The sequence below is a fragment of the Ammospiza nelsoni genome, chromosome 3, assembly GCF_027579445.1.
Source record: "Ammospiza nelsoni isolate bAmmNel1 chromosome 3, bAmmNel1.pri, whole genome shotgun sequence".
NCBI classification, from domain to species: domain Eukaryota; kingdom Metazoa; phylum Chordata; class Aves; order Passeriformes; family Passerellidae; genus Ammospiza; species Ammospiza nelsoni.
The window spans coordinates 76,135,375-76,161,416 of record NC_080635.1 but is presented as its reverse complement, the minus strand read 5'-3'; the positions used below and the strand labels follow the sequence as shown (position 1 = coordinate 76,161,416).

The following is a 26,042-nucleotide window of genomic DNA, read 5'->3' as shown; positions in this document are numbered from 1 at the left end:
GAAGTGCTTCTTGCTGAAATGGGTGCTTGTTTCTCTCCATTGCACATTGGAGCCTTGATGACTAGTTTAGATTAGATATCCAACTTCTAATGGCTACCACCCAGGTAGGAATAACTTGGATTAATCAAGTTCCCTGCTACTGACTATAATGACTTCCCTGTTATTATTCTCTGTATGATTTATAGATACTGTGTTAGAGGAGTAGAGTCTTCTCTTGTTTTTCTTTGCAGTAATTTTAAATGGTTTGTCATTAATAGTACAGTTGCTCAGTTTTCTGTTGTTCCTGATCATATAAAAGTTTTTTAAATTGTGGCATTTCTCTTATTGACTGTAATCATTAATAATATTGTAAAAAGCACTAACTCATTTTCATGATGGAACAGATTAAGTTAAAGACTGGTTGTTGGATGGTTTTCTGGATTCTGGCCAGCTTCTTGGAGTCATAAATCAATGTAACTCTTTTCAAGTTAAAGAAAAAAATGTTTTTAATAAAGTTTGGAGCACAGATAGTGAAATAGGGTGGGACCATGACATTAGTGAAGAATAAGCCAACCGTCAAATGGCTTTATTTGGAGGCAGGCATTAATTTCATGGAAACTTCAATATGGTAATTATTTGGGTATTCTGGAGATTGTGGCTCCTCAGGGCTTTTCCATGCATGTCAGATCTAAGATTTTTTTTCCTTTTTTTTTTTTTTTTGGAAACAGACCTATATGGCAAACAGACCAAAGGAGTAAATTGAATGCTGCTCTTAACCTAAAAAAGGTTTTTCCTAGATGCTCTGAAAAGTTTGGGGTTTTTTTTTTTTTTTTTTTTTTTGTTTGTTTTTTTGTTTTTTTAGAAGTATAGTTAGTTTTTAAAAGAGAAAGTACAAATGCTAGTGATGTGACATCTGTGGCCTCATTGCCTTTTCCATTTTCATTATGTCCTTTGATCAGGGCAGACTGGCATCAGCACCTGCAAGTCAGGTTCATTTCTGTATTTGTTCTGGGGAAAACAAACACAACCAGTTTAAGCCTCTACTGGGAAATGTCAGCTCTCTTCTTCAGTGTTTTCTCCTCTGACCAGCCTGTGGTGCTTTAGGGTACTTGGAGATTGTTTGCCCATGTGTGAGGGAAACATTTCCTATCAGTCTCAACCTCCCAGCTTCATCTGCACCCCTACCCTATCCTGTAAACCATGGTGTTTTCTCTTTCTGGCTGGCTTGGGTTTCTTAGGCTTTACACAACATAACTCACTAAGCTTCACAATCTATTTTTTGACATAAAATTCTCTCCAGTATTTTAGAGTTTTCAGCATCATTTAAACATGCTGCATCCTGCTGTCATGCCTCCCATTCAGCCTCTGCCTCTCGGAGTGATGCTGACAGCCCTGCTGGCAGCCTGGGCACGCATCCCTCTCTGCTCTCTGGGAGTGGTTGTGTTATCTTTGTGCCTGAAGATGCCAAGACTTTAAATGTCAACAAGATGTTGCCCAGGTGATTTCCACTGTAGCTTAAACAAGCATACCTGGGTTTTTGCCCTTCTGCATCCATCTTGCCTGCTGTGAACATCACTGCTCTCAGTGCTTTTGCTGATGGAAAGTCAGAGAAGGAAAAGACAAAGTACAAATAAAACACTAAGAGTGATGAGAATTGGCCTTGGGTAGGGAGTAAGAACCAGATAGGAAGGATGCAGGGAAGGAAAGTGGGAGAAAGAGTCAGGATGAGCTGGTTGGTACAGATGCAGTGGGACTGTCTTGGCAATCTAGGGAGCCGGAGTGCAGGATAAGGATTAGACAAGGAAGAAGAAGAGGGACAACCTGGGCCTGGGATTTACAATCAATTTGCTGTTACCTACTTGTCTGTCTCAGAGCAGAGCCATGGTAATGCTGTGCAGGCACCCTTAATGCTAAGCACATCTCTATAATAAAACCACCTTAGCCTATATTTATTGTGTGTGTACATCTCTATATGTGATATTTGTTTCTCAGCAGCGCTTATAGCCCATCCTTTCACCAGGCTGCTCAGGCACGTGCTGTGCCACACTCTGTCAATGTGCACTCACAGCTCAGCACTCACAGTTATCCAGGAATAACACTGATAGAATACAGGATTATTCACAGGCCTGGCTATTTTCATGGAGAATAAAATGCCAACCTGAATTTTCACAGGTTTGCAGTGGCAGTGTGTGAGAAACTGGGACCTTCAGAATGTTCAGAAGTGGTACCACGTGAGGTACCAAGGCACAGATTCACAGCCTTATAAAGTTCAGTGTCTGGCCTGCTTTGTATGCTGGTGTTGTATTCTTAGAAAGTAAAGGTGACAGAGTTTAAGTTGCATTTTGAGCAGGGAATGCAGCAACTAAATACTTGAGATGAGATTTGCATAGCTATTTAGGTACCTGGTGAGATTTCTGAAGAGCACTCAAGCTGCCAGAGGGATGCTTGATACATTTGTACTGAGCATCACCTTGATTTACTTGAATAGAAATGAGCCAGTGCAATTAGGCAACTGTACTTACATTAGCCAGTAGTCCAGACCCACAGAAGCACTTACATGTTTTTGTAAACCTGGCCTTATATCACTTGTTCTGAAGTCTACATTTTTCCTTTCCAAGATATACACATTTCCCACAAAAAAATAATAATACAGATTTTTATAAGCAAAAAAAGAGATTTTTGATCCCTTTTCTAGAATCTATTTCTTGACACACACTTGCTCCCCTCCCTTCTTGCTTGGTCACAGTAACAGGGCTACTCTGATCAGGAAAGATAAAGGGATTGTTTTTCACTGTGGAACAGCAGGTTTCCTGATTATCATTTGTTCTGTACTCCCTTTTGTCTTGGAGATTGAAAAATACCACTATCAGAAGCCCATCATTTGGAGCCTTGTTCACTTCCAGAGGCCATTCTGTATGTAACAGGTTCTTTTTATACTGAATCTTTTGGGAGTAGCTGAGGGAAATAAAAAAATTAAAAAATAAAAAAGAAGAAAAGGAAAAAAACCCCAAACCCTGCTACAAGTATAACTACCTCAAACAGTTTTGCCTTCTGGCAGGGAACTCTTCTTATATTATGTCCTCTGATTTGATTTAGTACGTGTTCCAAACTCCTGCAAAGTGCCACTACAGTTTTTAACATTGCTGTGCTTTGTGATGTTGGATTCTGGGGATTTGAGGATTTTTTGTTTTTGTTATTATCATATTCTATTCCATTGTTTGTCTTGTTCCTAAACTGCAGCCTTAATTTATTTTAACTTTTATTCTGTGTTGTCACACCAGAGAGAATGAACAGCTCTACCAGCACAGCATTTAACCTGTGGATTATCTGTTGCTTTCAATCAAGACTTTGAATCAAGACCAGATGCCTAGCCAAAAACTGCATTCTTGTTCAATGACAAATATTAGAGATGAGCGAGGAATTTTGGTGTGAAATCATACTTTTTCTACCCTTAATGATTGCAACACTTCTTCCTAGGTTGTTAAAATATAGGACTGTAGGAAATATTTTATCAAGTTTTTAGCCTTTAATGATAACAATATGTTTAAGGCATTTTCTTTCTAGTTTTAAATTTTCCAAGTTATGGGTAGTGCTTATATACATATAATATGAAAAAATGTAGTAGATATAAAAACAGTTATCACACATTGTTGCAATTTATGAAGAATGGGATAAAAAAAGGAAAAGTATTCATAAATTACTTGTGGAATTGTCTAGTGAAGTGAGGTTTGTGTATGATTTGAGATTACTCATAACAATTGGATTTAAATCTGACTATAAATTGCTACAACATGATTATAAAATACTGAATACTGGGAGTATAAAATGTCAAGTGGATTTATTGGTAATAAGAGGAAGGGAATGCCTGTGGGACAAAATACATTGATGACTATAACAAGTAGAAATTGGGAGAGGAAATGGAAATCAATGAGGACAGATCTCTGAAATTATCAATTCCTATCAAATAGCAGCTAAAATATCTAGGAACTAGTATGAAAACGTAGAAATGTATTCTGTTTTATAAGCATGTGGAGCATTCCATCTGTAATTATAGTCACTTGTATGGTAAAGAATTAGTAAGTTTGTAAAAAGCCTAGAAAAAGGGAGTAAAGTGGTTTAGAAATGTGGCACATAGGCTGGACAGAGTCTGGCTATTTCATGTCTGATGAGGAGCAAGTGAATAAGAAATAGTCACTCTCACAGTGCCAGAAAGAGGGTCACCAATGAAATTATTGTATAACATTTAATTAAATTACAAAACTGATTTCCACAGGATGCTGTGGAGACCAAGATATAAATGTGGCCAAAAAGGGATCAGACGAATTCAGGAGAGCTAATTTAATCAGTGATTATTAGCCATGATAGTCTGGAGAATCTATGGAGAGAGGACAGCGCCTCCAACCTATGACTCATCCCAACCCAGGAGAAATGTCTTAGATGAACTTGCTGAGTCTCTACCTGGAGATGACTGTGTCTTTATTGGTCACAATTACTAACTTAGTACAGACACAAAAATTTTGAGAGCATTAAAGCAAGCTGATTTAAATCCCACGATAGATGTTATTTTCCTGCACTAAAGATGTGGGGCATTTTTGCAATTAAAAAAGATGTGGGTACAACCCAGTGGTGAAGAGGGTGTTTGATTATAAAGAAAGGATATTTTCCTATTTGTCACTCAAGATTTCTTTTTCTTTCCTGCAATCAGTTTCATTTGTATGCTTTATAGCAGAAGTATAATAAATATGAAAGAGATTATATCATCTCCAAAGAGATTATATCATTCCTAGCCTCTGGAATCATTAGAGAGAGCAACAACCATTTTTATATTAAACCTTTTTACCTCCACATTCTCCAGTGATGAGTGAAGTAATCATGAGGTAATGCCAAGGAAGGCAGTGTTTGATATTTGTAGCTTTCCAGATTCAACAGACTGAAATAGTCCATGGTAGCTGCCAGTGCAGTTCCTGCTTAGTATCATGGTTGGGAATAAAAATATTGCACCCACTGCTGTCTCCTGTCACCTGGGAGCAGCAGTTGCTGTGAAAGGCTCAGCCATGTCCAGGCTCTTTGTCCTTGCCTGTTACCTCCAACAATTCCCCCTCAGTTTGGAGAGATCCTCCTTGATCAGCTTTGGCAAAAGCCTTGATGTTGTCTCTGCAAATGCAGGTCTGCTAGAAAATAAAACTGCCTTTTTGTGGTTACTTTTCCTTTTTTTGTCCAGCACCTTTGTATTTCAGTTCCACAGACCTCAACTATTCCCATGGACAATTCAGTGACAGACAGCCCTAAATTAGGGAAAAAACATCCTGTCCCTTAAGAATTAGAGTTATATGTCATGCTTTCCAGGATTCATAGCCTATAATAATGTCTTTTTCTTGCTTGTTTTTCTAAAATAGTTTCCTCAGTGGGTCCTTATCTACCAAAGGTGGACAGTGAATCAGAACAAAATTATATTTTCCTAGACAGTTTAATGGAACTGTAGGCTGCTATTTTAGATTTGCAATTTTGAGACCTTTGGAAAGATTTCTGAGTCAGCTTGTCTGTGCTTAGCAACCTCCATCAATTGCTTTATCCTCATGGTTGTTAAACTGAAGGAATTCAGACAACAGTTTATGTGAATTTCATAGTTTATGTAACTTTATTTGTTTCCCTCCATATTTTTATCTGCTTCACCATTGCTTTTTTTCTGTTTTGTTGAATGTATTTCTATGGCCTGTCCCAGAGCTGTTCCTTTGTAGCAGTTTTCCATGTGCTTTGCTGAAGGAGTTCTGCACACACTGATATCAACCCGGATTAAAATGTTGCTTACCTTTTTATGTCATCTCCAAAAATATAACTCCTGAACTCTGTGTCCTAGAAAAACAAGCATTTTACAAAGTGGTCTGAAAAATAGGCATCTTTTTAAACTAAAAAAGCCCAAAACACAACAAACCTGTTGTCCTTTACAGGATGAGGCACAGAAGCTGGATGAAAATGGATGATGTGGTACTACAAATGTGTGGTGTGTTGTGTTGTGTGGTCTCATTTGTTTTCTCTTCTTTCTTTGGTATAGATTTTATTATTCTTAGCCATGGTAAATGCTGCTGGAATTTAGACTGTATCTCTCTCTGTTTTTTCATTTTGTATACCTTTTCTTATTTCACCAAAAAAAAAAAAACCCCACCAAAAAAAAAAAAAAAAAACATGTTTGCACATACATGGATTCAGCTGAGCAATTTATCAGTTTTATTAGCACAGCAATGGTAGCCAGTTTTTATACAAATTTATTCCAGTAGAGCTCTCATTGAAAAACAGTTGGAAGAAATTGTTTCAATTACTTTTAATGTATGAAATGATGAAATTGGGCTGTCCTTTAGCACGAGAGGCTTTCTCTCTCTCCCTCCCTGTCTTCCTCTGGCATCATTTAGCAGAAAGACCATATGCTGTGATTCGTATTTGGGACCCATGGAATGTTGCATGTTTTACCATGCTGTCTTGCAGAACTATTGTACTGTATAAATGAAGTCAAAACCCGAAGAAATAGCTAACAGCTTTCAAATGCTTCATGGCTGAGATTTACTGGGTTGTATTTGTAGTTAGTCTTTAGTTATGAAGGACATACACAAGGCTCAGAGGCTTGCCATTAAGGTCATTAAATAATAATGAGGTTCCTGTACTGGGGACATAGAGTCTCCTCTGAGACAGCCAGCATTCCTTTTGCTTTGTCCTTTTTGCTCATTTTGCAGTTTCTATCAATATTAATGTCAGAGTGCATTCTTTTTTCCTCTCAATATACAACCTTTTTTCCTCTCAATATATAACCTTGCTAGTAGTTCTATCACCTGTAAAAATACTTATATTTTTCCAGGAAGAAGGGTTTATGAGGCTCATCTATATTACCTATGAGTGATTTCAAAGTGTTACTAATAGGTGTTAATTAACACATATTAATTGTTAATTAACAATGAGGAAACATCAAACTAATAGCCATATGCATAATTGCTTTTTGATGCTGGGTTTTCCAATAGATTCAGTCTGCATTAAAGCCATATTAAAATTTGAATCAATTTTGTGCTGTATGACAGAAATGGGATTGGCTGCTCTGGAAAGGGAATGTCCTAGAGGAGGAAGCACAGTTGTCAGTAAATACTTCTAAATTCAGACCTGGTGGGACTAGTTCAGTTTCACACATTCCCAGCTTTGACCTTTTTGCTCCAATATCCATTAAGGATCGTAGTCAACATTGAAAAATGAGGTCAGCTGTGATTTGGACCTCTTGTGCATTATTCTGTGAAACAGCAGAGGGGACCTGGTGGTGCTGGTTGGACTCGATGTTCTTAAAGATCTTCTCCAACCTGAACAATTCCATGGTTCTGTGGTTGGATCCATGCAGGCACAGGGAGCAGGTGAGTTGGCAGCCCTGCGTTGGGCACTGCTGGCAGAGCATCTGGCTGCACATGCCCTCTTTGCTGCTTGGGTGTGTGCCTGCTGGAGGGGGCAGGAGGGCTCACAGCTTGATGTCTAGCACAGCATTGCACAGCAGTGTCAGTGTGTTAAGTGGCATCAGAAACACCTTATTTCCCTCCCAGCTCTCAGATGCTGCCTGCATGGCATAAATGAGGATTAAGGGAAGGCAAACATTTTTCATAAACTCCAGAGGGAGAGCCTTTAGATGCAATCTTGATGAATCAATTTCACTGAGCAAGGTTTCTCTGCAATGACTTTTCTCTGCTATGGAAACAAGGCACTGCAGCATTTAACTGTTAGGTTCAAGCTGGTGTTGGGGGTTGGTTTCTGCTCAGGTAAAAATGACAGGGTGAGAGGAAATAGCTTCAAGTTGCATTAGGAGAAGTTTAGATTGTATATGAAGAAAAATTTCTTCACTCAAAGGGTGGTCAGACATAGGAATAGTCTGCCCAGGGAAGTAATGGTATCACCATTCCTGTAAGTGTCATAAAGGCACACGGTTGTGCCACCTGGGGATATGGTTTAGTGGTGAACACAGTGGTGCTGGGGTAAAGGTTGGAATTGATCTTAGACGTTTCTTCCAAGCTAAAGATTCTATGATTCAAAGTTAAGTGTCTAAGTCTGGAGGGAAAGATCTCATTTGGCTGGTCCATCTGCTTAAGTGGAGGTGTCTAGTGCCACCTGAAAGGACCTAAGGTGTCTGAGACATCCACCCTGTGTCTCAGCAGCTGAGTTCACTGGAGTGGCTGAAGTCATACCGGTGGGTGCTTCTTAGGGCATCTCATCCTTGTTAACAACCTGTCAGCCTAGAGCTAGATTGGAGAAACTAAAATGTTATTTCAAATGAGCCATCCCACCACTCTAAGTAAAATTTGTGCATTTATTCCAAACCATAGTATCAAAAGTGATGAAAAAAAACCTGCATTTCATAGCAGGGCAAAGAAAGAATTTTTATTTGAAAGTTCTACGTTAGGGAAAGCATTTTCAATTTTTCTTCTGGCTTTCTGTCATAGTCAAGGCTACTTCTGATTGAGTTTTAGCAACCTTTTTCCTGTCCAAGCTGTGTACACGATTCATCTGTTCACTCATTTATATGAATAACATTTTTGATCAACCCTGTGTACAACTCAAAGGTGTAAAGCCATTGATTTCATTCTGCAGAATTATGATTCATCTTCTCAGTAATATATTTCCTCTGCATTTAATCAGGCTCCATCTGAAGCAGTCACAAGGGACAGTTCTGGAGATTCATTTGTAACGAGTTTGGGGGGAACGTTGCGTCAGTCGCTAGCCACAATGATACAAACACTTTATTTTGAATTTGAAAGGTTTTTAGAAAAATAAAAAGCTTTAATCTGCTTTTCTGCTAACCACTCCTGTTAACATCAGCTGTAACACAGCCACGTGGTTTTTCGTAATGTAGAGTTTAGCCCATAGGTCAAAATGATCTGTTGAAATCAGCTCATGTACAGCAGTCATGGGTGTGCAAAAGCCAGCTAACACCAGGGTCTGGGGTGCTCCTTTTCATGCAGAAATGGAATGGAAATGAAGGTTTGAAGTGTGTCTGTATGTGTTAGCTTATATTTATTTCAGTTATCACAACACTATTTATAGACCGTGTGCTGATATCACTGCTCAGTTTTACTCCACCCTTTGCGAATCACAGTTGTCATCACAGGACACAGGAGCATGAGCTAGATGAAAAAGAGATCCTGTCACTACTGTGTGAGTTGGGAACAGAGAGAAACCAGTCTGAGCAGTGGTCTTGGCTGCTGTTATTCCCAGCAGACTGGAGGAGGGCCATACAGTTCTCACCATACCTGCTTCTCCCTGAGAATCCAGTGCAGTAAGACACGGCTTTGCACCACTGGACAGGGCTGCTAAAGGGACTCTGTTGGGTAAAGAGGGAGGTGGATATTAGAGATGAGTTGGAGGGAGAAGTTAATATAGCATTTAGATGGTCAGAGTGAAATTTGTTGCAAAAGAATATTGTATTTAATAATAATAAAAAAGATTTTTCTTAGAGATCAGTACATTACTTGGTTAAGAACTATATTGAGGAAAAAGCAGGAAATGACAAGGGCATAATGAAACAATCCTGAACAATTTGATCTCTGCAGTTCAGCTATTTAAAACTATTTTGTTTTGTGGGGGCCTGGAAAAGAGCGGCAGAGAGTTTTTCCACTGCTCTGAGGGACATAAATAGCATTGTGGGAAGGACTGCATTTGGTACACCAGCATATTGTATTTGTAATGGCATTAATCACACCTGAATAAGTGTTGTGATACATAGGAATAGCAATGGACTTTGGCAAATGTATGTTTTTCCTAGCGAGATCAGGAACAGCATTAGGTTATCCACTGCCAATGAGCAAGGTGGGACTTTTCTTGCGTCACTTTAAGCATTTAGAAATCCAGTTTCAGATCCAAGAAGGGTTAGAGGGCTGCCTCTACAAGTGGCAGAAGGAAAGAGATGCTTGCTGATTCATTCTGTCTTAAAATACACACACATGTATTCATCCTGCCTCTTTCAGATGTCTCTTCTGCACGGGGTGAATCACTGAAATTTCTGGCCCTCTCCATTGACTGCAGAGGGACCAAAGACAACTGACTTTTTAAACAGCAAAGATTTGATTAATCTACCTTTGCAGGAGTCAGGGCAGTTATTGTGATGAGGAAAATGTATATAAGAGAAGACTGAAGCGTGTACTATCAAGACAATGACTTATGAGTCAGAGTTCTAAAAAGGCACCTGATGGAGTCAAACTCAAATTGAAATGAGGCTGGAAGGTGAACAGTAAAAGTACTTCTTGGTAAGCATATCACCTTAGGGAATTTGGTTTTGCATGTATCAGACAGAAGAGTAAAATGACATTTCAAACTAACAATAAAACAAACTGATAGCAAATAAAACATCCTGTAATTTAAGAGAGAAAGCACATGTTAACTTTTTAGATAACATTATTTTATTTTTTTAAATGAAAACTAAGAAAAAAAATTGTGCATACATGTAAATGAAGTCAAGGCAGTGGCTAAAGTCTAAAAAACTGTATCCCCAAGCGTGAACCTTCAATAATCTTTATCTCAAAGAAAAGCAGCATTTTAATTGATGCTAGAATTGACACTAGTCTGTACAAATTGACAAAAAAATCTGTGTCTCAGGCAGAGGAAATGTTGATACACTTTGGCATAGCAAAAGAAAATAATTGTTTATAGTCTATAAAAGTGTAGAATGGATCCAGAACACTGGAACGTGCTCAGGGAAGCTATAATGTTCAGGCATGCCTTGTCAATCTTCCCTCAAAAAAGAGATGTTTACAGCAACTATCCCAGAAAAGGTTCAGTACTGAATATTGCACAGATCTCTGACATATCTAAAATTGTATAAAACACTCTTTGAAATGCAAGGCTCAGCAAGTGACCTTTATGTAATGCTGCTGTGCAATTTTCTCCTGTGGCCACTTTGAAGTTGTAATGTCCAGGAGGTTACAGACTTCTCATCTCATGAGGGAAAGACTATTGGAAACCATATTCTAGAATAAAAACTCAGAGAAAGCAGCCAAAAACTCTTATATTTCATATAAGGTACAAAACAAATCTGTCATAGCAAAGCTCTGATGTTGGAGCATTGTGGATAATTAGGTGATTGCAATGCTATTCATCATATGAATTATTAGAGAAAGGTAAATGTTCTGCAGGCATTTTAAGATTATTATTTACAAGGACAGAATTTACTGGACAATGGTTCAGTGAAGAAAATACTCATTCCATTGCTGAAAAATCAGTCTTCCTCTTCAAATCATACCTCTTTGTTAATTACTATCACCACTGTCTACAGACACTGGACCAATAGCAAAATGAAACTATGGCAACAGATTTACTCACGTATGCGTCTGACACTCAACATTAACAAGCTGATTGTTCTTGTCAGAAATTAATCACTAAATTCACTATATAGAATATATAAATTACTAAATTTTATTGAAATATTGGGCAAAAGGGGACTTGGAAGAAAATAAACCAGAAACAAACAAGTTTGAGCTACGATGTATCAAAGCCAAATAACGGAGGTTAGGGGGAAGCAAAAATTTTCTTAAAGAGGACTGAGCATTCAGAGTCTAAGCTTTCTCCAGAAACGTGGACACTCCTCCATGTTATCTAAAAGAGCCTGAAAGAAAGAACAAACCAAAGAACAAACCCCTGTCTTTCCAAGTTTGAAACTAACTGGTAGAGCCTGGAAACTCTTCTAAGCACTTGTTTCTCACTAGACAATGCAAGTAAGTTACACTTTGTCCTGTCATCTCTGTCCACTTGTAAAGGAGGAAAGCCAGCTATGGCTTTTTGTAAGTAATTTCCCAATCCAAATGAGAAAAGGGAGCAGAAATGTGACCCTGCCATGTCGTTCAGACCATTGTCTGCAGGTTTGTTTCTACCCAAGCTGCTGGCTTCAGCCTCGGGCTGTGGATAGATCCCTGCTGTGATTCACAGGGCTGCATCAACAGTGGAGCTACTTGAGGGTCTGGAATGGCCCTTGATTCTCATGTTGAAAATGTAGAGAACACTCTTTTGCTTTATTCCACAATTAACAGAAAACAAATACATGCTTTTAATGAAATAAGTTCAATATTAGCTTTCTAGTCACCTAGAGAGAAAAACCCTACATATCAGTCATTGTTAAGTTAGAGCATCCCCCTGTACAGGTTTTACCCTTTCAAATGCTTTCTTTATTGCTTGAATCTAATTGAATATCCATCTCATTTCAAATAAAATTTAAAAATATATCTCTCTTCTTTTGCTTAGGTCTCTTTTCTGCATTCATTATTCAATTTGGTTGGATAATTGCATTCCTTAATGCCATTACTCTCTATTTTCCCCCATTTATTTTACAGAGAGAGCTTACAGGCCTGAATCTGATATTTGGTAAAGCCAGTAAAGTAATCTGAAATCACTGGATTTATTCCAGTTTTTGCTGTAGTGTCACATAAATTGGAACCTAGCCTATTTTTTCATCTGTAGTTTGAGGTTTATGTTATCAGTTAATCATGGCTGCTTCTAATTTCAGTATGGTGTTACACAAACACAGAATCACAGAATGGGTCAGGTTGGAAGGGACTGCAGTAGATCATCTGGTCCTGCTCAAGCAGGGTCATCCCAGAGCTCATAGCCCAGGGTTGTGTCCAGATGGCTCTTGAATATCTCCAGTGGGGGAGACTCCACAGCCTCTGGGCAATCTGTTCCAGGGCTTGGTCACCTACATGACAAAGAGGTTATTCCTCATACACACATACATGTCAATTCTTATTTTTTGATCATGGCAGGTTAAAAACTTAAAATAGAGCCCTAAGTTTTGTATGAAGCAGGGAGCTTCAGGGTCAGTTTTGTGTCTGGGTAAAAGGAAAACCATGGTCCTGATATCACTACAGCCTATATAACAACATGAAAGTCTATAAATTATAAATCTACCTATACCTGATAATCAATTTTCTCCCCCAACAGCTACTGAAAGGATATCTGCAGTTCTTGAATCTTAGAACTGTGAAGGTTGGGAGGGACTTCTGAAGACTGTGTGGTGCTTAGGCCCAGGGTCAGCTAGAGCAGGGCCATTGCTTGGCATTGCCCCATTTGGCTGTCACTGTGCTGGGCACCTTCTGCCCCGGTACCTCTGCCAGTGTCTGCTATGCTGCTCCTTGCCTGCCTTTTCTGTCCTGACAGCAAACACCTGCAGCTGGATTGCTTTCATCTTCCACTCCTACAGGTTGTAGCAGTGGTTCTTTCTCGTGGGCAAAGTGCAGGTGTGGAGCTGCTCTGGGTTTGGATCCAGGGGTTCTGAGAAAAGAGTAGGAAGATGAGACTGAGCTGAGTGAGGCAGTTCTTGTCCTGTGGGAATCTGGAGAGCTGCAGATGCCATGACATCATGAAGTAAAGGCCACTCAAAGGAGAGACAGTGAAAGGAGAAAGTCCCTTCTAGGCTGGCTGATCCCTTTTTCAGAAGGCTTAATCATAGTGTAGGGACTTATATTTTGTCAGAATCTTAAGAGCTGATATCATGCCACCGTGCCAGAACCTCCTTCATCTTTTGCATGTGTTGGGAGAAAAAAGGGTTTTACTGAGTGGTTAGGAGAGGGCTCAGCATCATCCCTGTTACATGCAAGCTGACTTAGAAACTGTATCAACAACTGATGTGAAGAGGTGCTTCACTATCTGCTTAGGGAAAATATCACTGTATGACAACCTGGGACAGAAGGGAACTTAAAAATCTAGTTCCTGCCCCTCTGCCACGGGCAAGGAACCTTCCCTAGAACAGGGAACAGGTTGCCTATAGCCCCATCCAACATGGCTTTGAACACTTACAGGGATGGAACATCTACAATTTCTCTGAACAACTTGTTCCAGTGCCTCACCACCTTTACTGTAAAATATGTCTTCCTTATATCCAGGGTAAATCTGCCTTCTTTCAGCTGAAAACCAATGTCCCTTGTCATGTCATTGCAGCTCCCAGCAAAGAGTTTCTCTCCATGGGGATAGCAAAATTCCTCATATTTTCCAAACATATCAGTCCTTGGATACTTATTTCCATGGGACTTTGGGTGTGAGGCTGTTGTTTATTTTGTGTGCGAAAGGCAGACTTTAGCTCCAAATTTCTTCTTCTGTTAAATAATAAATGTATTTGAAGGAATGAGGCATCTGTGTGGCTTGATAGCCTTTCTATCTATCCCTCATGCTGGCATTAGGAGAGAAAAGGCAGTATCTGACACAGCCGGAAGAGAAAGGAACAATGCTGGGAGCTGTTAGGAGTTATCAGCACAAGGCTGGAAATTTGATAAACAGTCTGCTTAAAAATCTTGGGGAAATTATTCTGCTACTGTAGATTATAGACATATGTCTTTGCTTTCCCCAGCATTAATTGTTCGGGGTTTTGTTGCCTGTGTATATGTGTGTGTCTTGGAGTCTATACACAGGTGTGCTGTTTATAGATTTGCACTGGGTGAAAGACTGCAAAGGCACCCAGCACTCCTGCTTGCTCAGTGCCTGGGTTTCACATGTCGTGCCCAGGAGTCAGCACGTTCCTGTGGGAGCCCGTGGGCTGGGAGTGGGCACAGGGGTGGGGATGAACCACAGTTTTCCTTCCAGCCTAATGAGTGCCTGCCAGCACAGCTGAGCTGGCAAAGTGAGTGTTGTCATTTGCCTCTGGCATAGTCCACACGACTCATTCCCACTTCTCAAAGCCAGGGAAGAGCAAGAAAAACATGCACCATACAAGGGAATTCATTTAATGCACAGACCTCACGAGGCTGCAGAGGTATTGGTTGACTAGCAGCTACCTAACTCCTGCAGAATTACTGGGAAAGTGAGCATGGGAACAATGGGCACGTTTCAAAGCAGCCAGAGTACATGGGAATAAGTTGGGTAGCCTAAATCACTTTGGTGCTTTTGCCCAGGGTTATGAGGTGAATCTTTTTGCACTCCTGGAACCAGGAGGAAGGTGGCTTGAGTCACCAGTACCTCTTCTCCAAAGGTTGCCTTGAAAGAGCACTTTTTTTCTCAGCTATCCGTGTAGGAATTGAGTGAAATTAAGCAGCTACTGTGGATATCAAAAATAGGTGGTGTGACTGGCCCATGTATGTGTGAAACACATTCCCTGTGTTTCACAGAATGACAGAATCACCAGGATTGGAGGGGGCTTCCAAAGATGCTCAAGTCCAAGCCCCTGCTGAAGCATGGTCCACTATAGATGATTGCTCCAGATGGGTTTTAAATATCTTCAAGGATGGAAACTCCACAACCTTTCTGGGTAATCTGTTTCAGTGTTGAATCACCTGCTCTGTGAAGAAATGTTCTCTTACATCAAGAGAGGATTTCCTGAATTTGAATTTGTGCCCATTGCCCCTTGTCTCACTGGGCACCACTGAGAGGAGGCTGGCTCTGCTGTCTTTGTTCCCCTCATTGGGTATTTAGACCCACACTGACAAGACCCCCTGAGCCTTCTCTCCTGCAGGCTGAACAGCCCCAGCCCTCTCAGGTTTCCTTCCTATAACCAGTGCTCATCACCTTTGTGGCCCTTTGCTGCACTCCAGTAAGTCCATGTCTGTCCAGTGTAGGGAACCCAGCACTGGACACAGCAACCTGAGGAATGGTGAGAGCTGTCTCACCAGTGCTGGGCAGAGGGGAAGAATCACCTCCCTCAAACTGCTGGCAACACTTTTCCTAAAGCAGCTTGGAAAGAGAATGGGTTATGTAACTATGTCTAAGGATAGCAAGCAAAACAACACAGAGCTGGGTTATAGGGATATTGTTGGACGTTGTTGGTGCTGTCTTCTCAGTGGAATTTGGGTTCTTTTTCAGCACAAATAGGAGATCTCAGGCAGCACACAGTTCACTCTTCCTTAGGAACAGACAAATTTAATTTGTTTGCTCTTGGTCCCTTTGAACAGTGAGCAGATGCCAAGGAGGCCGAAGGGGAATGAGAGGAGGGGAAAGAAGACTGGGAATGGAGCTGTGTAAGCAACAGCTGGGAGGTCTTTTGAGATCATTAAAAAGCAAACAATATTCTATAAGTCATGTTTTGTTATTCAAATTAAATTTTTTATTTCTTAGGTGTGCAGTTTAAAATTTTTTTTGCGAAACTGTGCTCACACTGACAGTTTACTGCTGGCAAGCCAAATGGGAGAGGCAGACCTGATAAACCTGTGCAGGACCTGCTGTGAAATATTTTAGGGAAAAAGCCTTGCCATTGTCCAGGAGGTCTGGATGATGATGGAGTGGAGAGCTTTTGAAACAACACAAGCATGTGTGGGACATGATAGCATTGCAGGGAATACATCACACAAACAATATCAGGCCTCAAAGCTGGAGGAGCTGTCTGGTGTGAGCCTCCTGAGGTCCAGCAAGGCAAAACACAGGCAGATCCATCCTCATACTGCCCCACCTGCTGCTGGACTGCCTTAGGTTGGGGATTGGCTGTTTAACAAAATTCCATCTTTAAAATCTGACTTTTCTGTAGGCCTGTACAAGCAGCAATTAAGGTGTTACTTAATGAAATACTGGAGTAGCCTACCAAGTATTTCTGAAAAGCAATTTTCTCTGGATGGATGACTGCCTTTTCAAGTGTTTCAGAAAAGTGATATGTTTTAAAACTCATCCTTCATTGCTCTTGCTACTTGTATCACAACAGTAGAGTTTTAGTGTTTTTCTTGATCTCTAATTTGGATTGTGTTGTCCTTGCTAGTGTTAATAAGCATTCTCCTGCCAGAGTAATCTCACTGGGAATAGACCTGACATTGTGTCCATGCTATGTGGCACCCACATACCTGGTTCCTTGGTTATTGGGAATCTCTCCCCCACATGAAGACCTTATTTTTTTATTTTTGTGATTTTTTGCCAGAAAACACAACCGATTATGAATAGCAACGCTTGGTTGGAAATATGGCACTTAGAAACAAATTTATAGTTGAAAATTATAAAATTTACTAAACAAAAAAATGCTTGCAGAGTGATCTTTCCTATTCTTGAAATCTTAGTGACTGTACTGTAGGGGGATACAGTATGGGTAAATGAAGGTGCTATAGAAAGTAATCTTACCCCCTAAAGAGTTGCAGCTGAACCAATTACTAAGGATTAGGAGCAGTCCTGATGTTAACAGGCCACAGCTGTAGCCAGTCATAAGAGTGTTATTAAATAATGGATTGGTGGGAACTGGAGTCAGTGGCTGCTGTGAGGACAAGGAAGAGTCAGTGCCTGGAGGAGCTGCCTACAAGAAACATCAAGGAGGCACAAAACTCTGGCAATATGGAACCCTTACAATGTAATGATAATAGAACTCTTGCAATGTAATGACAACACTGTGCAGCTGCTCTCTCCTGTCTTTTCCTAAGGCATATTTGTAGATTTTCACAAGGACAAAGCTTGTTTGGGAAACTGTGATTGTAAGTTAATTAATAATAGTTTTCATTTTAGAAAACTAAATGTGTCGGTAGTAGCATACTCATTGCTAATGGATGATTGTACTTTTTCAGTAACAATAAGAGATTCAATGAAGCTTTAGAAGATGTTAGGATATTATTAACTAGATAATCTACATATTTGAATTTTATTCCCAAATAAGATGGATCTCCCAGAGCCAGAAGTCTGAGTTTATATTTGATAATTATATGAGACTCTTGAGCTTTCTTGCAGATTGTAATTCAATTTCTCTGAGAAAAGAGCTTTAAGACATGAAGAAAGAATGAGTGCTTCTAATTCCAGGAAAGCATTGTGACAGGCTTGGTCAGTTTGCTGACTCTGTCCCAAACAGAGCCCAGCAGATTATTCACCATAATAATGCTGGAGCAGCAAATAATGCAGAACGCAGAAATCACAAATTGTACCTTTCTCAAATACTGGTTTGGTTTTGTGGAAAAAGTAGTTTCTGTGTGTTTATCAAAATGCCAACTGTGGTTTCCTTTACTAGGAAATGTTCTGTGGTGAGGTACATCAGAAATGGCTGAAAGATGTTTGGCACTTGCTGGACAACCTGTGACAGGCAGCTGCCCAAAATTAGGGACCAGGATCACTGAGGCAAAGGCTGATGACTTGTTTCTCTGACTCTGATGATAGGTTATGTGTGGATATGTGTGTCTTTATTCATGTATTCTTACACACATGCAGGCCCACTCCATGCTCTGTAAGTGTTGTACAGTGGATTATGTTCCCATCACTGAAAACAGCAAAGGTAACTCTGGCAGATGTGGCTGAGATTCACCAATTCACCACATCTGTTCTGTTCCAGCTCTCTGTAGTGCCAGGCCCAAGGGCTGTAAAGCTAACATGGCTCAAAAAGATCAAAAAGCTGCTATAACAAAAAAATGGTCAGTCAAAACCACCTGATTGTTGCCCATTGAGGATGCTTTTTTTCATCCATAAATATTGAGTTAAATACTTATGGGGATATGAATCCTGGTGAAGAATGGTTTTTTGAATCTACCTAGGATAGTTACTATAACTGCTGAGTGTCTTTAGGGATTTTCTGGATCCTAAGCAAAGCACCTTATGACTTCAAAAGGTAACAGTGTAGGGGGATACAGTATGGGTAAATGAAGGTGGTATAGAATGTATTCTTACCCCCTAAAGAGTTGCAGCTGAGCCAATTACTAAGGGTTAGGAGCAGGCCTGATGTTAACAGGCCGCAGCTGCAGCCAGTCAGCAGAGTGTTATAAAAGAGTGGATTGGGTGGCTGAGGGGAACTGGAGTCAGTGGCTGCTGTGGGGGCAAGGAAGAGTCAGTGCCTGGAGGAGCTGCCTGCAAGAAACATCAAGGAGGTATGGAACTCTGGCAACGTGGAACCCTTGCAATGTAATGACAATGGAACTCTTGCAATCTGTATGATAACATAACAGTGTGTAAATAAAAGAGGAAGAAAACACAGCCCATAAAGAATAAAACAAATTTTAAGTCACTGTTTCTTGTAAAACCTGTCTGAGTGGGAGCTAGAGAAATAACTGCATTAGTGTACTTTAATCTCCATGGGATTTAAATTCAGAATGTGCCAAATTGGGTCATTGTCATACATGAGAAAATGGGGACTTCAGAGATAAGGCTGGGGCAGTTGTTCTAAATACCATAAAGTGCAAACCCATCATTTAGTCAAAATAGCTGATTTCTGGACATCTGCAGTTTTAGCTGTGACACTTAACTGGAAGATTGAACTCTCACATATTTGTGCTAAGTTTACTGAAATCTGTGAACAGGAGCTTAGAAGAGCCTCAAAGTGAGTTTATAGCATGGAGTAAGTTTAGACCAGGGAGGACCATGGCCAGAAGGGAGAGGTGCCATGAGATCTTTTAGGAGCAGACCTGGTGCTGCTGGTACTGTGGCACCAGGGGACATGTTCACCACACACAGAGACCAGGAGGAATTATTAACTTTGCACCTGCTCAAGGAATATTCCCATAAAGTTAATTATATAAATATATTGATTTGTTGGAGCAGAACAATGTTTGTCCTTTTGAGGAGAAAAAAACTTCTGCTTTGAAATAGGGGAAGATGCCAAAAGCAATAGATTAAAATTGGGAGTGGGTGGTAATATGGACTAGAAATCAATGCATGGTGTGATGCAGTCATTAGACACAGATGCTAAACTGGAGATAAAAATGGAAATGTAAAGCTCGGCTCTGGAAAGAAATTATTTGTTGCTTTGCAGTTCTCTACAGGACAAGTGAAGTGTTGTCTATCATCTGACTAAAAAGAAACTAAAAGATCTATAATGAAAAAACTTAGGTGAAATTGGAAAATGTTAAAGATGAGGTTTTCTCTAAAGTTCTCTCAAAGGACCTCTTTGGTCAAATGTCAAAGAACCTGAAAGTATCTCGAAGGGCCAACATGAGTAGTAGTGAAATTGCGGTATTTATCTATACAGACACGCAAAGTTTGTATTTCTGTTTAATATTTGAAATATATACAAAATGTATATAACAAATGCAGTGAATATCTTTGGAGTTAATGATCATGAAATGTAAACAGTGATGAAATGTAAGCAGTCTGTTTATCGATTATGCATTAAATATATAAATACACATCTATTTATACATATGTGTATGTATGCATGTATATGTACAAATGCATATGAATTAAATTTATTTTTGCAGTTTGCTTTTGTCATTGTTTGAGACCAAGTTTGTGGACTCTTGCATTGTTTCCTCCCGGTGGAATACCTAATGCTGTATGTTACAAGCCTGTCTGTCCACAGCCTTGGACATGTGAGGAGTAGCTGCTAATGTAGCTGTCATATCAGAAGATATTTTCAAGATAAAGAGGAATTCTGTGGACATCCTTGAATCTGTGATTCTTTTTCTAGTTACGGTCAAAGAAAAAAAAGTAATCATTTTCAGTCTTACTGTAAAGAAAAGCTGTAAATTGCCTAATTTTAAGGCAAATGAGAGTACTCTGTCTCCAGGCCTTAAGATTCCTGAATGAAAGAAGAACGTTGCCTTTTTCACTATTTTCAGCCTCCAATAATCAAGCATAACTTAGGTTCATGTTCACTAGCAAATCTGTGAAGTTACCTTTGCCTGAAGGCAGCAGTGAATATAAAACAATTGTTCAAGTTATGTGGCTATTTCCAGTTTAATATGTTCACATTTGGCTAATTGTATTCATTTATTTCTTCCTAAGGCAAAAAATGGGGAAACAAAATAGTAAGCTGGCCCCTGAGGTGATGGAGGATCTGGTGAAGAGCACGGAGTTCAATGAACATGAGCTAAAACAGTGGTACAAAGGATTTCTAAAGGACTGTCCAAGTGGCAGACTGAACCTTGAGGAGTTTCAGCAGCTCTACGTAAAAGTAAGTTATTTACTAAGTTATTTGTTAACTTAAAAGTGAGTTGTTTGACTGTGGAAAGAGTTATGAAGTAATGTAAAGCAAACATATGGTCCAGAGCTGCTGGTCATTTGGACTGAGGAATAACTTTGCTTGGAGAAGCAGTGGTGAAGATGAGACAATGAGTGGGAAGTGTTACCCTCATCACACCAGTGATTTGTGTAACTATAGTGACAGGAACCAAAAGTTTAGGAAAAAAGCTGTGATTTATTCACAAGAAATATAATACATTTTCTGTGCTCTGAAATTCATGATGTGAATTTCAGATTTTAAAGGTGACGTTGTTCACCTTTAAAGGATGGCCATGGTCCTGTTCAATATAAACAATGTGATTGCTGGACATATTTATATAAAAGTGGTGAACTTTTATGGCAGTATGACTTGCAAATAAATTATGCACTGTGCACAAAGAATTTCTTCCATAAATTTTAGATATTGCCTTTATTTTTTCTCTGCTGTCACTTTTTTCTCACTTTATTGGGAAGGGAAAGCAAGCTGATCTGTTTATTTTCTTCTTGTTTTTCATTACTTTGTCATGTTCAATGCAGTCTTTCCCTTACATTTATTATGTATTTATTCTGTAACAAGAAGAACATGGGGGAAGCATAAAAAATGTATTCATGTTAAAAAGATAATTATATTTTAATTCAGAATTGAGTGTTGACCTAAAGGTCAGACACTTCAAAGTACTGTTAATTAGGACAAATATTGAATGGCAATGATGAACTGTAGGATCATAAATACATTTGAAAGGCTGTTTTATTTTTCTTCAGCCTCACATTGTAAGTAGTTACTGTTGAGCACACGGGCAATTTTTGCAGACAAGTGGGACTGTTGTTTTCCTCAGATGCACTCTGCAGTTCTTCCCTAAATTTCTTCAAAATTGAACCAGATCACTCTGCAAAGTATTACCTAGACAATTTTTCTTTCTAATGAATGGCTCTAGCATAAACTTCTAACTCAGCTTACAAAATAAGCTTCTGTCTTCATATTTTATTATTCATGGCTAAAGGTGTTGCCTCACAATCCTATTCTTAAGTAACAAATGAGTTTGTAATGAATTATATTTTTAGGTGAAAGAATCTGTACAGCCTCAGGTGTTTTACTTGTTATTGACTGATCATTTATAAGTTCCATTTTAAACAGTACTCACTGCACATCCAACAAGAGCAGACATTCAGTCGTTGCTCATACATGTTTCTGGAAAAAGTAAACCTTCTTTAAAAAATTCTTAATAAAGTATGTCAACTCTTCAGAAATAATTTTTTCTTTTTGGAAAATCACAGTAAAGGTGGTTTTTGGTGATTTGCTTTGTTTTGTGTTTTTGTTTGTTTGGTTTTATTTTGTTTGTTTGTTTGGGGCTTTTTGGGGGGTTTTTTGGTTGATTTTTTGGTGGGGTGGTGATTTGGTTTGGATTTTTTTATGATTTTGTATGCTGTGAGGAAAAACATCAGGAAATAACTCAGAACTTCCAGGACTTCCTTCCTTCAAACAGGTGTTTGAAGCATTCATAGATAGTTCACAAGATACCTTACTCATGAAGACATATCAGAGAGTAAATTCAATATCATGTTTTCAGAGATGGTAGTGCAAAAAATAACATCAAGAGCACAAGCAGTATTTTGCTCCTGAAATTTGAAGACAGCTTTGTAATCTTACTAAGCTGCAATATCCAGCTTTTAGTTTTATGGCCTCATGTATCTTTACACATGGACATGAAATGTCATTCTCTGCCTTGCTTTGGTAGTTGTGGGATTTGATTTTGCTATGTAATGGCACTGCCATATATTTAGTCTAGTTTATTGTCATCCTATATTTAATGTCCATATGGGGCAAAATACTAATTTTGTGAGGAGAAATATGATTATCTGTAGTAAATCCAGAGCTGTACTTCTGTGTATGTCACAGAAATGCTTGTAAAATAATGTCTCTGAGTAGCTCATAGTCTGAGTGTTGGCCATGGTGGCAACTTCTTGTGTTGGACATTCCGTCTACCCCAGCTTCTGGCTGCAGATAAACCCCCAGATGTGAAATTCATCTCTCCAGGATGAGCCACCAGAAGGAGACTCAAATCTTTGTGGTTACATTTATGGCTTCTCACTTCAATTAAAATATATTCAGGGTGAAAATGCACGAAACATGTATTGATTTGTGATTCCTCTGCATAAACTTCTAGTTGGGAGGGGATGACGTTCATCTGTTTGTCTGAACTGGATTTTATTGAGGAAGATTTCCATAGATCAATATATTTTGAAAATAAATAAAAGACTTTCTTCCATTTCCAATTCAGGTTGACTTAAGGTGACATTGTTTCTTTGTTTGTGAGACCTGTGGGGAGCACTTTCATGTGTGTTGATAGAAAGGTGTTGGTCATCTAACTTAAGTGCAAAGGAAACTTTTTTTATTTTTGCTAATGCAGAATAGAAAATATTATCAACTTAAATAGACAAAACATTTTATATTATCAATACTTTGAAGGGAATTTCCTGGTTATCTGCACTTCTCTTCCATCAGATTTATGGAGTGAGGTGCACAATCTTAGGGCATAGAAACCGTTTTGGAGTTTTTTTGTGAAACATAACTAGATGTGTCCTGGGATCACACCTTGTGTTGCTGTATCTAATGGCTGCTAATAAGCTTGAGTTAGTCTGAAAGGGAACCTCCAGAACATGTCTGATGTGGATGTCAGGTCCTCCACACGAACCCTTCCAGCTCTACATATTTGCATCAATTGTACTGTGCTGTTTACTGATGTAGATAAATACTGTATTGACTAAAGGGGAAATTACTCTAGTTTGGCTTGGGAACGTTTGCTATTGAAATTTCCATTATGAATAAAAATCATCTAGTGCTTAAAATAAATAGTTTCACCAATGGACTTTTAATGCAAGTGTCTATAAAAATTTTCAGCCAAAAGTACTTATTTTAAATAAGCAGCTAATAAGCAGAAATATACTTCATATTGTTGCATATTTAACATTTTCTGCAATATAGTAGGTTCATTGAAAATAATCCATCTTTGGGTAGATAGATTCTTCTTGGGATACAAAATCCATGGCAAATTGTTAGGGCTCATGTTTCCTTCCATGTTGCTGAATGAAGTGAATGTTCTGCAATTTTTTAAATAGTTATTGAAGTGTTGGTTATGTACTGCAAGCCCAGAGCCACAAAGAGTCCTCAATACTGAAACACTGAGATAGCTGTCCTCAAAGTCTGCAGAGAGCATGGGAGGAGGAGAAATCTGTAGATAGCATTCTGAGAAAACTAAAGCCAACATTTTGTAAAGTAACATGCAAAACCACAAGGTATTGCTCAGGACAGGAGCTGGTGCTAAATTCTAAGTTTCTCCAGGGTATGGGAGTTACATCTTCCTACTGCAGAGAACTATCTAGAACAGTAGAAAAAGCAAAATCACCTGGCTGGAGGCCTTTTGCTTTCTCTCTTAGGTGACAAAAATAATGTAATTGCCTTACCATCATCACAGTGGTTTATGTACTCCTTAAGCTGTATAAAACTGAATCAATTAGAGGAAGAGCATTGCCAGCAGGTCAAGGGAGGTCATCCTGCCCCTCTACTCAACCCTGGTGAGATGTATCTGGAGAGTTGTGTCCATTTCTGAGCTTCTCAGGGCAAGAGAGAGATGGAGCTCCTGAAGCAGGTCCAGCAGAAGGGGACAAAGATAATGAAGGGACTGGAGCATCTCTGCTATGAAAAAAAGCTGAGGGAGATGGGGCTGTTCAAGAAGAACTAATTGAGAGGGGATCTCATCAATGTTTATCAGTATCTGAGGGGAAGGTGTCAAGGGGAAGCACCAAGCTCTGCTCCATGGCAGCCAGCAATAGGACAAGAGGCAGAAAGTGATGCACAGGAAGTTTCTCCCAAATATGAGGAAGAAATTCCTTACAGTGCAGTGACCACACACTGGAACGGGGTGCCCAGAGGGGCGGGGGAGTCTCCCTCACTAGAGATATTCCAGAACCCCCTCTGGATGCAGTTCTGTGCCATGTGCTCTGGGATAACCCTGCTTGAGCAGATGATCTGCTGTGGTGTCTTCCAACTTTACCTGTTCTGTGAATTATCATGTCTCTGTTTGAATCTGTGCTGATTGCCCTCTCATTTATGTACCTGTGATGAGATGTGACCTTCTGGGCTGCTGGCAATATCCCAATTAACCTATTCTTCTGTAGGAAATAGCATCAGACAAGCTGAAACCTAAAATTTCCTTCTTCAAAGAGAATATCCTAACTGTTAAGCTTAATCCCTACTAGCTGTCTTAATTTTCCTTTTTCTCTCCTAAAAAGTCCTTAGTTCTTTTATCTTGCAAAAAACTTAATTATCATTGCAGGCAGAGAGCTAAGAATTTAATATACAAACCTGTCATTAAAATAAAAGATACTAATAAAAACCTCTTGCGTGTTCCTATCATTCTTTAGGGTTTCTTGCACTCTGAAGGGCCAAATACATTTTCCTTCAGATCTTTTGAATTCACTGGGTTTAGATGAATATGCCCTAGAGTGTGTAACTGTGCATAATTGCTGCTAATATTCACAGGAATTATGCATGTTTATTAAGTGGAAAATAGGCTTCTATATTGTGATACTTCTTGGAACTGGGTCACTGAACATGAGAGGCATATCTCTGCTCTAATAGAAACAAGAACCAATGGTCCTTTAGCTGGAAGAGTAGAGATAGGAATGATCATAATATAATGCTAACATTGATAAAGAAACTTACTTTGTAAATTTATTGCCCCTATATTGTTTAGATATGTTTTGGAGTTTTATAGATTGCATTCTTCTTTTTTTTTTATTTTTACACCCTTCATTTAAAAGTTATTTCATTAATTGGAATCCAATGGTTTGTCATGTTTTTGGATTCTATCTCACATTTCTGACCTTGAAGGGAATTGATTTTTAGTCCTTCATTTTAATATGTGTAGAACAAAAGAATCTCAAAAATCTATTGCAATTATAGTTGGTGTATTTGCAGCCTCTTTCAAGACAGACTAGCAGCCTTCTAAAGATGACACAGAGCTCCTCAAAATATCAGGTTAGAGCTGGATTTCAGGCTTTCAGTGGCTGTAAAAAAGTAGGATTCCAGAATGGCACAGCTGTGTTTACAGATGTCCCAAACATAGATGGAATTGTACTGGCAAAAATTGATGTTTCCTGGGATCATCTCTTAACTGGTAGAGCTGTGCTGGTTTTATGAGTGTGCCTTGGCCACTTGAGCTCTCCCTATAACAAGAATACTTTTAAGGTATATT

At 39.2% G+C, this 26,042-nt stretch overlaps 1 protein-coding gene across 3 annotated transcripts in view; it reads left to right on the top strand.

The window, feature by feature from the left end:
* VSNL1 (visinin like 1) overlaps positions 1-26,042 on the top strand; it is an 87,034-nt gene that overhangs the window by 19,683 nt on the left and 41,309 nt on the right. For all 3 annotated transcript variants that reach the window (XM_059467993.1, XM_059467991.1, XM_059467992.1), the window contains exon 2: positions 20,572-20,740. In XM_059467993.1, the coding sequence (XP_059323976.1) occupies positions 20,579-20,740 (162 nt within the window). In that variant the 5' untranslated portion in view covers positions 20,572-20,578. The remainder of the gene's footprint in view (positions 1-20,571; positions 20,741-26,042) is intronic.